At 44.8% G+C, this 13298-nt stretch overlaps 1 protein-coding gene across 5 annotated transcripts in view; it reads right to left on the reverse strand.

Moving 5' to 3' along the window:
• The window catches only part of meis2a (Meis homeobox 2a), a 79981-nt gene that overhangs the window by 3324 nt on the left and 63359 nt on the right, over positions 1 to 13298 (reverse strand). For 2 of the 5 annotated variants that reach the window (XM_026152674.1, XM_026152673.1), the window contains exons 11-12: positions 4027 to 4085; positions 2242 to 2352 (exon numbers count right to left, since the gene is read on the reverse strand). In XM_026152674.1, coding sequence (XP_026008459.1) covers positions 2242 to 2352; positions 4027 to 4085 — 170 coding nt within the window. Of the gene's footprint in view, positions 1 to 1701; positions 1800 to 2241; positions 2353 to 4026; positions 4086 to 13298 lie in introns of all 5 variants that reach the window. The other 3 variants (XM_026152676.1, XM_026152677.1, XM_026152675.1) reach the window with 3 other exon arrangements.

Consider the following 13298-nt stretch of genomic DNA (forward strand, 5'->3'; position numbering starts at 1 on the left):
AGCTCCAGTCATTCCGTTAAGTAGATCCTAGACCCCCCCACCCCTTCTTTTATTAACAAGAGTGGTAAAATCTGAAGACAATGACTGAGGACAGACTGGGCCTCTCTCCCTTGCCATCTCTGCATGCCTGCCTCCCTAGCTGGCTGCGCACTTCTGTTATGGCACAGTAGTCCTGCTCAATGGCTGGCCATAATTAAGTACCAAATATACCATATTGTGTGACTGTGTAATCAAATCAAGAGAGGATAATATTGCTCTGTATTAAGCTATTAATGTAATTGGTCATGAAGCATAAAGTATGTTACGTAATTAAATAGTCTCAAAATTATATAGCCCTATATTAAGAATTAGCCAACCTGAGCAAATGTTGTCTCTGTGTGGCTGTTTTAGGGAACATTGCTTCCTGATTTTCCCTTCTCTCTCTCTCTTTTTTTCCCTCCTGCCATTAGCAAAGACAGGAGGGGATGAGATAAAACGTGCGAGAGGCAGCGAGAAGCAGAGGAAGAGAGAGAGAATGCAAGGACTGGAGGGGTGAAATGATCTCTGTCGGCAGAATTACCGCTGTGACCCTTTGGAAAATCCAGTCTCCATTTACATATAAAGGGTTCTTTTAATCAAGGTAAGTGTTATTATATTGTGCCTCATTGGGCAAGGGAGTTTAGGTGTTAAATAAAATTTCATCTGCCCCGCCGCCTTTGGGATGTTATATGTCTTGATTTTTCAAATGTCAGCACTGTGGCAGAATGGCCAGCTTAATCAGACTGCCGCCATTTAGCTATAGAGGGATTGTGTGTGTATGTGTGTGAAAGAGAGACAGAGACAGGAAAACAGTGTCTCGGAGAGGCCGTATCTGTATGTGTGAAAAAGACCCCCTCCTTTTGGACAAAGTGTGCATGCCTGTGTCTTCTACCTTATAAATTTATCTCAGTGTCTCCCTGCTCTTGTCTGCGAGTCTCAGGTCAGGCCACTCACTGCCTCCTCCCGCTCCCCAAATCGTCTCCCTCCAGTAAAAAATAATCAAAACACACAGCCCCCCCACACACTCATTCCTCCCTTTACACAGCTCAAACCAAACCCCCAGTGAAGAATCGGCCATGTCACCCGCGGCCCGTATATCTTGCTCAGGGGCCGTAATGTACTGCGGTGTTCCCGTCTTTGCATATAAGATAATTTGGGCATCAATCCTTCCCCAGACAGATTTATGTCACTCGGAGGACAGTTTCACTTCTCCTTCTTTATCGCTTCACTGGAGCCTGCTTAATTTCTCCCTGTCAGGCCCTTCCCCAGGAGATGTTATTTTTTCCCTAAATGTCCAACATTTGCATTGGCTGTCCAAGATGGGGAGAGCGATGGCGCTGTTGTGATAAATAAATTTGTGCATGCCATGCCAGGTTGTTTCTTCCCCCCCCTTTTTCTGTTGTTGTTCATGTTGTCTGGCGCCACAAGTCGGGTCCTCTCTGTCCCAGGATGATTACCCCTTTTTCTCAAGTCTTCAATTTATCCTCTACATTTAAAGCATCTTTCTGGCTACCTAAGTTGTTGCTGGGAAGGAAGGGGGCCCAAGCTTGCTGTAAAATTCTGCCCAGTGTGAGAGGACATTGTGCTGGTCAAGTGAAAGGGAATTGGGAAAAAAATAGCATAAAAATAAAACCCAGCAGCCCCAACGTGTGAAAAAAACAAGGAAAAGAACCCAGTACTTACTTCCCCCTTTTCTTTGCTTTTTGAGTTACAAGATGGAGGTTACATGTAGTGCCATTGCCCATCCATGCCCATATTCATCCCCATTCCACTCATAGGCCCTAGAAAGAAGAAATAAATGCCAGAAAAAGCATCAGCAGGAGTTTGAGTCACAGCGAGGTCAGAGACGACCAACTAGTAGAAGGGATGAGGTTGGTTAGCTTTAGATGGAAAATGAGGGAAGAGGAAGATGTGAAGAAGTGGTTTAAGAGTTTACATTTCTTGCTGGTTCCCTTAAACCCATTTGTTGTGATTATGAGATTAGAAAAAGCACAAGCAAGGCAGGCGGGGGGGACTTTTAAAGACAAGCGTTATCGTGGTTGAGGTGCACACTAGTGTTAGGTTTATGCGACTGACTTGGGAGACCTTCTCCATGCTGAGGTTACTACATTTCATGCTGCAGACAGTGGGGTCAGTGTCATTCAGCTCTTTGGTAACTCTTGTGTGGTAAAGCAGGCATGGTGGAGGGAAGACGGACGAAGGAAAGGAGGCGGATGGACTTACCAGCTGGTCGGATCCCCATGTGTTGCTGACCGTCCAGCACGAAGCTACCCATTGGCTGGCCCTCCGGACTGTACGCTGCTCCTTGGCTCACTGAAGGATCAAGAAGAAAACCTGATTGTAGTCAAAATGTGGACATGAAAAAGGAAGGGGGGAAGAAGAAGAGAAAACACACCAGACAATCAGCAATTGTCCCAGCTCCAGCCCAAACATACTGTAAGACATTGTGCTCATGTTTGTGGACAGCACTGACTGACGCGTGGCATGCAAACATGCATACAGTGGGTCCTTATGCATGCAAGCACACACGCACACACAAACACTTGTGCGTACACACAGCCAGTGTCATTCAAAACCACGCTCAAGGGAGACACATTGTTCTCTAACCGAGAGAAGAAAGCATGCAGTTTGACAGGATGGGAAGAATTTATGCCATGGCAGGCAATTCATCCAGACTCAGCCTTCAAATATTTTGTTAAATCCATAGCACATGTATATGTTTCTTTTCTTAAGAAGAACATAACATACAAATTTAGATAATCCCAAAACTGCCAGATCGTTTAATATGTATTATGGATGAATTACCTGATTAGCTGTTATAATAATAAAGAAGACAGAGCAGCAATCTTTGCTCAGCTGGATCTTATTTTGTTTATTATTAGGCTTATTGAACTAATGCATTTTGGAGACTGCAGAAACCATTGCATTCTGGGACTATAACAGAATTATCTTGGATAATCTGTAATTCTCAAAGATTAGAGGGAGATGTTAGTCATGCTGTGTTAGTAGAGATTGCTGATTGGCACACACTGGATGCAGGCTGTCAAATACTCCACACAAAAGAGCAATAAGTATAGAAAGAGGCGCCCACATTTGTAAGTGCATCTCATTTTAATCATGGCTCGTGTCGGTTTGAACAATCTCCATCCCTGAGTGTAGGGATCTTCATAAAACGAGAATTACTGTTTTTTTCTTCTTCTTTCTTTTTTTCTTTTTTGGTAATGCCAAAGTCAATGAAGCTTAGGGTGACTGAAACATTCAGCAGGATCACATAGTGGCATACTTGCTACTACTAGGTTGTGCTTTTGGAAATCTGAACACATTAGACATGGAAAATCAGTGTGTTATGATTTACCAATATAAAGTGTTCCATCTTTTTTTAAACCAATGTAAATCTCTCGTGCATGGGGGATAAATCAAGACATAATGGTGGAATCCATTAAAAAAAATCAGAGAGGTTTTGATATTTGCAATGCAGTGAATGACTACTTAAGATCAAAATTAAGAAGAGTGATTCTTGAGGGAAGGAAATAAAAATGCAGCAGAAAATTTCAGGGGAAAGCCCCCTACCTAACTGAAAAAAAGGAAGAAAAACAAAATAGCCTAAAAAAGAAGGGAGATAACTCATAAATTGCTGCTAGCGTTTTTGGCACTCCTCTTGTGTCCAATTAGTAATTCACAGAGAGACTGCTAATATACCTCTCTTGCCACTTAGACTGGGAAATCTCCAATTAGAGTCAATCAGCAAACAGCCTGCACCACTGCTGAACACATCTCATTGAGAAAATGGAAAAGGGAATGAACGATGGAAGAGGAAGAGGAGGGAGTAGGTGTAGGGTACCCCTCTAAAAATCTGGGCTCCAGGCATAATGTGCTTGCCAGTAAAGGATTTGGAAAGGGTGTCTTCATGCAGGGAAAAGAAGCCGTACTCTACTGTAGATTAGCTGGATTGTCTGTTTGGGTTTTTTCATTTTGAAATTTTTGTTTGTCTTTTCCTTTTTTTTTTACCTGCTCGATTTGACTGATCGATCATGGGTTGTACTATTCTTCTCCTGGCATTGATAAACCTGGCAGAGGAAAAAATAAACACAGAGAAGAGAAAAGCAAACGTTAAATCACGCTGCATTCACACACAGAAAGATTCATCACGAGCCTCCACAAAGAAAAAACAGTTTTGCATGACTTAATGGCAACATTAGCCACCGAGTCCTTGAGAGAGGCGCTCACGACACAACAGCAACAAACAAAAGGGCAATTGTCTGCTGACTTGGGAACCCAGTGAGGGATACTTTTAATGTTCCTTATGATCTATTCCCCCCTCTTTTAATAAAGCTTTTGATTACGTTTGGTTGCTATGGGCACCAGGGAGACATTCCTCAAGTATTAAGTGCAACTTGGGCACAGAAGAACCCTCAACATGGCACATCCATTCCTCTCTCCGTCTCGCTTTCTTTTTTCTGTCACTACTGCTATAGTTCTACCCAACGCTCACCAACTCTATGTAATGTACTGCATCTTCTACAGTTATTGCACCAAAATGTTATTTTTTGTGGGGATACTTGAATTTCAAAATGAACTTTAAGTTCAAAATGCAGGACATAAATGGTTCCTTTCATTGCACCCCCATCTCTTCCCTCCCCCTCTGTGGGACCCCCAACTCTGGCTGCATTGTAGGGGGTTCTGCTCCCCTTCCAGCTGTCCAGAAATGAGGACCAGGCATGGGCTACGCCGTGCTTTCACAAGGTATTGTTATGTCAGTGAGCCCATCAATTAGGCTGTCTGAAGTTTTATCACCACCACAGCAGCGAGTAAGTGCACCTCCACAAAGCCTCCCCAGCCAGTCTTGCTCCTGTGGCTTTTCCAGTGTAGAGCCGGAGGTCATCTGGAGGTGACTGCCAGCCAGGGGCAACCTTTTTAACTTGGAATGGGATGCCTTGGGTTGTGTCAAACACAATCTGCCCACTAAGGCCAAGGAAGTTCTCCACCTTTATATCTTTCTTTTTACCTCTGTTGCCACCTCTTTTCATTCTGACTTTCTCTCATTCACTTTAATAAACCTGAAAACATAGCATGGACCTAGCTCTAGGGGTACCCCCATGTGGTTGATATTAAAGTGGGGTTTCAAATCACGTTGGAGCTGTCCAGCATGGAGTCTTTTGCTAGTTCCAAAAAACACAGTGGAGGGAAGAAAAAAAAAAAGTCTTTACTGCCCTCTCCTAACATACGGGCCAAGGCACCATCAATATGGCTAAAGAACTGGTCATTAGAAGGAAGGGAGAGCTGGAACCAATTTGGGTTCCTAATCCCCCATGAAGCCCTGATACCTGCCCTTACCTTCTCCAATGAACTTAAACGCCTGTAATCTGCCCGGCTCAAAGTGACATGGTTAAATGTACAAAATGCACAGTTGGGAAAAGAAAGACGTGGTGCTCATTTGCCAGGGGGCATCCAGAGTGCAGGTACGCATGGGGTACTGCAGGCCCCTGAGAGAAAAAAGATGAAACAAACCCACATGAGAATAAGGGAGAATGAAAGAGGAAGATGAGAGGTGGAGTGGAATGGAGTGAAGGAGAGAGCTGTATTGGAAATTATACTATTGTAACGCATGATTTGCAATTTAAGGGAGGAATAAAAATGAACTTTTATTAACTCTGAAGTATTTTTGAACAAAGGGGACAAAACATTGCGCGATAGCTATGCTCCAAGAAATGCCCGAGGTGCTTCAGGGAGAAAGACGGTTCCAGCATCGAAACCAGCTGAGCAAGAAAACAGTAAGACATTCCTCGTATCACACTCCCCTCTTTAAGTACAGAGTGTAAGGCTTGCCAAAATATATGTCCTGCTTTCTCCCTTTGTGGATGCACCAACAGGCTCAAAATCACAACCATGTGCATTCTTACCTAACGTATTCTGGGTCACAGCCATAAACACATAATATTAAGAATGTTCTTCCCAGGTGCTAAATTCAACCATACGGTTTCTAGTGACTGCAGAGGAAATACTCTGTGCACTGGAGAGTACTCAGTAGGATCAAAGTGTCATTTTCAGATGGAAAAATAGTTGTTTATATTTGTGTTTTTCCATCTTCTTACAGACAATATATAAATGTAAGCATGCCGGGAAGCATTTAGCTGCCAGTGTTTACTAATTTTTAGTACCCAAACAGCTCTTGGGGTATGGAAAAATGTGGATTTTCAGATATTTTCCCAAATGGACCTGCTTCTTGTCAGTGTTCCCTGTTGGCTAACTGTCACGATAAAGATTCACAAAGACTATTTTTGCACACTAAACAAGTTGCCACAGTAACCAGCAGGCGACGATGTGCACCGAAAAGAGTTGGGGGGTGGGGAGTGGGGGTGCCTCTTGTGGCCTTAGAGCACCTTTTATCGGTCTGAGTAAAGTCAATTGAGATTATCAGAGCTGGGCCAGATAACACTGTTTTCCCTCCACCCGTGAGCTGCTAATGGAGTGTGCTTAGAACAACACAACCAGGAATCCTCCAGAGATGAGGGCCAGTCAACTCAGATGGACAGTCAGATGGATGGATCAGAGGACCCAAAGTCCTGAGAGAGATACAGAGGTTGACCACAGGGATTTAGAATTCCTAAGCCACTTGCTAAAATGTGTATGTGTGTGTGTGTGTGTGTGTGCTGTAAATCTACACATCAACACCATGGACATAACCACAACCACCGCCAGTGTGTCCATAGGCTAACCAGAACACAGGAGGCTCACAGGGGACACTAGCTAAAAAACCTCCAACCCAAAGCCCATGTTTTATTATCTACATCTGGTGGTCTAGCTTATTATGGCCTGCCTCTGCTCAGTGTTAGAGCACAGAAACACCGACACGCACACACGCACACATGCACACAGAGTACCTCTCAGCATGGGAACTCCGTGCTGTCTTCAAACAAATAATTAAAGGCAAGGTTAGGGGGTCGTGTGGAGGTCATTCATTGGGATACAGCTCAGAATGTGTACAATACCCCAGGAAAAAGTGGGCTGTTGGGGGCTGCGGCCCACTGCTGTTTAATATTAGCAACTGGTTTTGTCCAGCCAATAGGCCCTAAACACATTTTCAAGCTGCGTTTCAAAAACTGCACTCACAGTGCTAAGTACACTTTAGAGCTTGCATGTTAATATGTATGCACATGTCAGTCAATATGTGTGTATAATGCATGTCAGCACATTCTTCACATACTACTGCCAGCTGGCTCACAGAAGCACTTTTATTCACTGAGATGGCGTGAAAGACGCACTTGAAAAGCACAAGCTTGTGTGCAGATACAATAATGCATCTCCACAGGAAGACCTGGTATCCATCTTCCTAATGATATAAGAAGCTAAACTTACTACGGCTGTTAGGAGTTGAACATAGTGGGCAGATATGAATGATGGAGACAGGCTAGCATGCTGTGTTTTGCTATAGCCTGTAGTTACGTGAGTGTGGGGGGACTGAGATTAAGATCTGGTCAGGCACAGAAGAAGAGATATAGATGGACTAGTGAACTTACATAATCCTAAAGCATACCACGAGACTATTTTTTAAGTAGAGTCCTTCAATTTTACAACGCTCCCCTTTAATGCAGCAAGCCAACTGCATCACAAGCATAATAGTATCAAAGGTTACTGGAGGTTTGCAGATGTAATCACAGCAAACCAGTCTGTCTCACTCAGTGTTGTCTTAAATTTTTTTCTTACTTCCTCATCTCAGTCTGTCAGAAAGGCCTTGTTTCTAGTTAACTGACTTGCAGCCACACCTGGTAACTCGCTCCTGTTGTCAGCATTCCTTCGCTGAGAAATTGTCATGCCAAACCACCCTACCCTGGAGCACAGCCAAGAGACGGAGAGCGAGAGGGAGGGAGACGAGACAGAGAGAGGCGAAACAGAGAGTCTCAATGCTTAGTTAGCCAATTGCGGTGGAGATCACAGGAAACCTAGCCAATCAGGAGTGGGGTCACTCGTTTGACGAGTTTGTGATGAAAGAAAGAAAGAAAGAAAAAACAAGACAGAGTGAGACACGAGAATGAAATGCAGAAAACGGAATGTGCCTTATCTAAAAAATAAGCACAGGACTACTCCAAACATAGCGCTGTACAGTGTGCAAAGCATTTAAACAGTGTCACAAAAATCGTTGACAGTTTATTGCCTTCATGGCTGACCTACACATGCCCATTTTGGAAGCTCATATACCAAGTGAGAGGGGGGCAAGTTTCCGATTCCTGGGCCCCTATTCGTCTGGCTTTGTAGGAAGATTAGATGCAACACAATCTGTACAAGAACATACTGAACTCAATCCATGATCACTGCTTGCAAACATGACTGTCCTCTGGTTCCTATTAAAGCTCATTGCTTCCATACTTCCGCTTCAGACAGAAATAAAGATTCCAAACCCCCAGCGATTGAGTCACAACTCACTAGAATCAAAGGAGGAAGGCTTTAGTTTGATGCTCTTCCACCAAAAAGAAAGGCAGAGAGACAGGAGTGGAAACTGGATGTCCTTTGACCGGGAAGTGCATGCAAATTAACCCCATGAAGAGAGTGTGTTTAGTATAAGCAAACACTAATTATGGTCCAGTCAGACACAGGGTAGTCCAAGGCTACTGAACTTCTAACACTGATCCACTGTAGTGTCAACAACGGTGATTTAATCAGCTCACATGGTCCAGGCAGGCCCCTGTAACAGTTTATACATGGCTTGCCACCAGACTGAACCTACAGTATCTGTGGATTTATCATAAACTATCACAAAGGAGCTTTTCACTCCTCTAGGATAGAGATAAGTGACAAGGAGGTAGGAATGGGGAAGCTTTCTCAAGCTCATCAGCGACAGTTTCCCCCTTTTCTATACCTTCTTCGCTTCTTTAAGTTAAAACAGGAGTCGAGAGACATGTGCCGGGCGAACATTACCTCACCCCTGTGTTTGATTTAGTGCAGATGTGAAGCAGAGCAAGACAGGATCATTTTTTTAGAAACGTCGGCGAGGGCCCGCGTTTAGGGCAGCCACTGTGTTTACATAGTTTTACCTCTGTCTATCTCTTCCCCTCTCTCTCGCTCTCTTTCTCACATCCACTGTGCCTCCATATTCCCACCTCCCACGCCACCTCACCCCCCCACACACACTCTTTTGTCTGCCTCTGAAAGGGGGACTGTTTCACCTCTCCTCCATGGACTTTCACTGACCTGTTTTTCTTTCCCTTTTTATTACTCCACTCATTGCCCATTTGTGGCATCCCCCCCTCAGTCCTATATGACTAACATTTGCATTGCTCTGTCAGTCTAGCGGCAGAAGTCATTTCTCTCTGAAACCCGCTGAGTACGAGTCATTAAGACTCCAGTGGAAAATCAGACAAAGAATTATATATTTGTGTTGCAAACTGACAAGATTTAACGAGGAGCTAATTAAAATAAATCAATAGCACTGCGGCATGCTTGCTCTCTGTCTCTCTTTTCTCACTCTGATTCTCTGTCAGCACCAAAGAGGTGGAATACTGCAGTGTGGAGCACAACGCTAGGAAAGTAATTGTTTAGCCTTAAAACCAGGCAGCCGTCATCCATGCATTATGAAGAATAAGTGGGAACTGACTCACTCATCACAAAAGGGTAAATATCTGATAGAAATATGGAACAATAATCCCAAAAGTCTCGCTCTAAACTAAAACACCAAAGCAACACACACAAGAAAAGAAACAAACATAGACATCTCTCCCTCTATTTACCCTCCCATCTAACACCTTCTCCCCTCTTCCCCCTGTCCAGTGACGGTATGTCACCTCTGGGCCTTGCAGTCCAGCAGCCTGACCCCTACAGGGCGGGCTGTACGGCACCAGCTGCTGACTGTCCGTCAAACACCTCCAGAGCAGCGTTGGGCCAGGAAGACCACGCTTGTTGCCCCTTTGATCCGGCAAGCAGCAGCTGCTGCTCCACACAGCAGCACTTTGTTCCTCTGTCTCCTCACCACACTCTGTCCTACGGCACAAAACACCAAATCCAGCGCAGAAGTGGGAAAAAAAATGTGGGGGTTATGGGGGTGGGGGCAAAAACGAAAAAAAAATTCCTCCCTACAACATCAACAAGCTCTGACAACGGCAGCGGGGGTTTTTCTTGGCCCCAACAGAGCTCTTAGGCATCTACTTCTTGACGCTTCACCCTCCCTTCTCTTTTAAAAGATACGATAGTTATTGTTCAAATCAGCCAGGGTGAATGGAAGGGACTGAGGCCAAGCCCGCCCCAGGCGTCAACACACCTGTATGAAAGAGACCTTATTGTAGCAACCCAGCATTACTAACTTGCCCTAGCACTACCAGTTTTCTGAAGTAAGAAAGAAGGACCAAATCATCTCATCTGCATTTTTCTATCGACACAGTCTCTTAACATTTTCCTTCATGTATAATATTTCCTTCATTAACTTCCTCCTTTTTTTAACCGATTGCCACTCGACAGGGGTAATACGAAAGGAGTTGATCCCACAAATCTCTTGTTAGCAAGACACCCCCCCTCCCTGCTCCCACACCCACCTTAAGACAACACCTTATTAATGTGCACAGGTGTACAAAAGGTATTTTCTGCCTGCACAGGAGCCGAGGGACCAACAGCTGCATTTTTTCTTGTTTGAAGAGCGCCTGAAAACAACCAACATTCTTAGGTCAATATTAGCCCTCGTCAAAGGCTCCAGTACATAGCGCGTGACAGAGGCCGTCAGCGCTGGAAGGTAACGCTCATTCCTCATAAGCCAGCTTCTCACCTTTTGGATGGGTGAGGTTTTCCTGCTTTCACGAAGGACCAGCAAGAAATAGAACAGATACACAGAACACATACTGGCAGGCTGCCTCTCTCTCTCTCTCTCTCACACACACACACACACACACACACACACACACACACACACACACACACACACACACACACACACACACACACACACACACACAGAGCCAGGCAGGGGGAATAGAGAAACTGACTGCAGCACTATCATTACCCCAGCCTACCCATCAGCTCTCCTGAGATGAGTGGGTGTGCTTACAAGATCACCCCAATTTCACAGTTGTGAAGAGTGCCACCCCTATTGCCCACATTCACTTCTCTTTTTTTCCCCCTCCACTATGCCAGACCTGTTGGACTCCTTTTCATGTCTTTGCGAAGTGGGCAGGTATAATCTCAGTTTCCTTCCACTTCTTAGTGCCAACATAGAAAATCTGTGGCTTTTCTCGCTTCTCTCCCCTGAATTATCTTTCCATCTCTTCTTCTTTCACCCCGTCTTTTGTCTCCCCGCTCTCTCGTTTTCTGCTCCCTTTCATTCTCAACCCCGTTTTCTCTCTCTGCCTGGTAATCGAGTGAGAGATTCCGTGACTCTGTGACTCCCCCTTATTGTCAGATATCAAACAGTGCGGCTTTGTGGATTACCATGAGAAGCTGATAATGACATGATAGAGGCGTGATATTTCAAACAAAATTGAGTGTCAATTGCCTGCATCGTCTAGGCAACACAAGTGTCTGCTCTGTGGCAGCCAGACAGGAAATAAGGCCAATCTATTTCCTTTGCTTCATATCAAACCTCTCTCCTCTCCCCCTTTTATAAGACTGTAATGGGTTCAGCTCAAAGAGAAGAAGAGAGGGGGCCTGCCAAGAGCAACAGTTACATTCTCTCTCTCTCTCTCTCTCTCTCTCTCTCTCTCTCACACACACACACACACACACACACACACACACACACACACACACACACACACACATAATGTACATGTATTCTCACATTTGCAGACAGCTTGCACTCCTGAATATAAAAATGTATTAGAAGGCATTAAAAATAAAAGGTGCCCTCATCTTACCACCCCGTTCCCAAACATATGTATACATTCATATTCTCCCCCTGCTCTTGAAGTTTTTACTCCTCATGCTGGTGTGCTACTAACCGTGAATTTAGGGCAGTGAAAATGCACTGCAGTTTGAGCAATTAAAAAGTGACACCTAAACCTAGTGGATCGACCAGTGAGATTCTCTAATGCCTGGCTTTAGGTGCCGCTGCATGAGAGTCTTTCAGAACCAGACTACTGCAGAGTACAGGATTCAGTCTGTGTGTGTATATTTGGGAAGGGATTCTCCCTCCCTCTGGGATGTCATCATCTTCTCATCACTGGGTCTCTGGCGTGTGACTGAGTGTTTCCATCGAGCACGTTTCCATGATGTTGTCTGAGCGAGCGAGTTTGCGTCTAGCACATATTAGTGACCGCGAGAGAGTCACCGGTTAAATGTTGTCAGCTTGCCTCTCACTTCCCTATTGAATAATTAATCTGAGTTTCAATTGCACATAATCGCTTTGAAATATACACGAGTGAACTCACAGGCACACAAACACACATGCGCCGGCACAGTCAGAAGCAGAGTTTAGGGCTAAAAAGTCCAGCAGCAGGCTAGTGATATAAATAGCTGTTGTTTGTGGAAGGGACTGCTGGCAGAAGCAGCAGTGACACTGTGGAGCAGACCACAGGGACTCTGATGTGCTTGGTGGCCTGAAGCGAGCCCTCTGCCTCTCAGATCAGCTCTACCACCAACTGTGTAAAAGCTTTGACTGGCCTCCTTCATATGTGACAGCCTTAAACAAATACAACAAAGCCACATTCTATTAAGCCTACACTGCAGAAGATCCTTAAAGGTCCTTAAACTTAAGCCTCTGAACTGACATGTGGGATGTTTTTATATGACACGTCTAGTAAAAGCCCCAAAATACAGAAAACTCAATTCTCAGCCATCCGTGTTCTTTAGATTTCAACTATCCAAATACATTATAAAGAATGTATCTCATACAATACAAATGCATTACCACATCACAGCAGCCCTACCCAGCAGCCTTGACCCACACCAGTTTGCCTACAGAGCAAACCGATCGACAGAGGACGCCATAGCAACAGCACTCAATGTAGCATTAACACATCTGGAGAGGCAAGGAAGCTATGTGCGTATGCTCTTTGTGGATTATAGCTCGGCATTTAATACCATTCTTCCATACAAACTGGACGCCAAGCTAAAAGACCTAGGGCTTCCTCACAGCACCTGTAAGTGGATCAATAGCTTCCTCACCGACCGCAGACAGAGAGTGAGAGTGGGACGTTACACATCTCCAGCCCTAAATCTAAGCACTGGGTCGCCACAGGGCTGCGTGCTTAGTCCACTGCTCTACTCGCTTTATACACACGACTGCACCCCCGCCCACCAGAGCAACACCATTGTAAAGTTCGCAGATGACACTACTGTGGTGGGGCTCATATCTGGGGGAGATG

This window comes from Astatotilapia calliptera, chromosome 19 (genome assembly GCF_900246225.1).
Source record: "Astatotilapia calliptera chromosome 19, fAstCal1.2, whole genome shotgun sequence".
NCBI lineage: Eukaryota > Metazoa > Chordata > Actinopteri > Cichliformes > Cichlidae > Astatotilapia > Astatotilapia calliptera.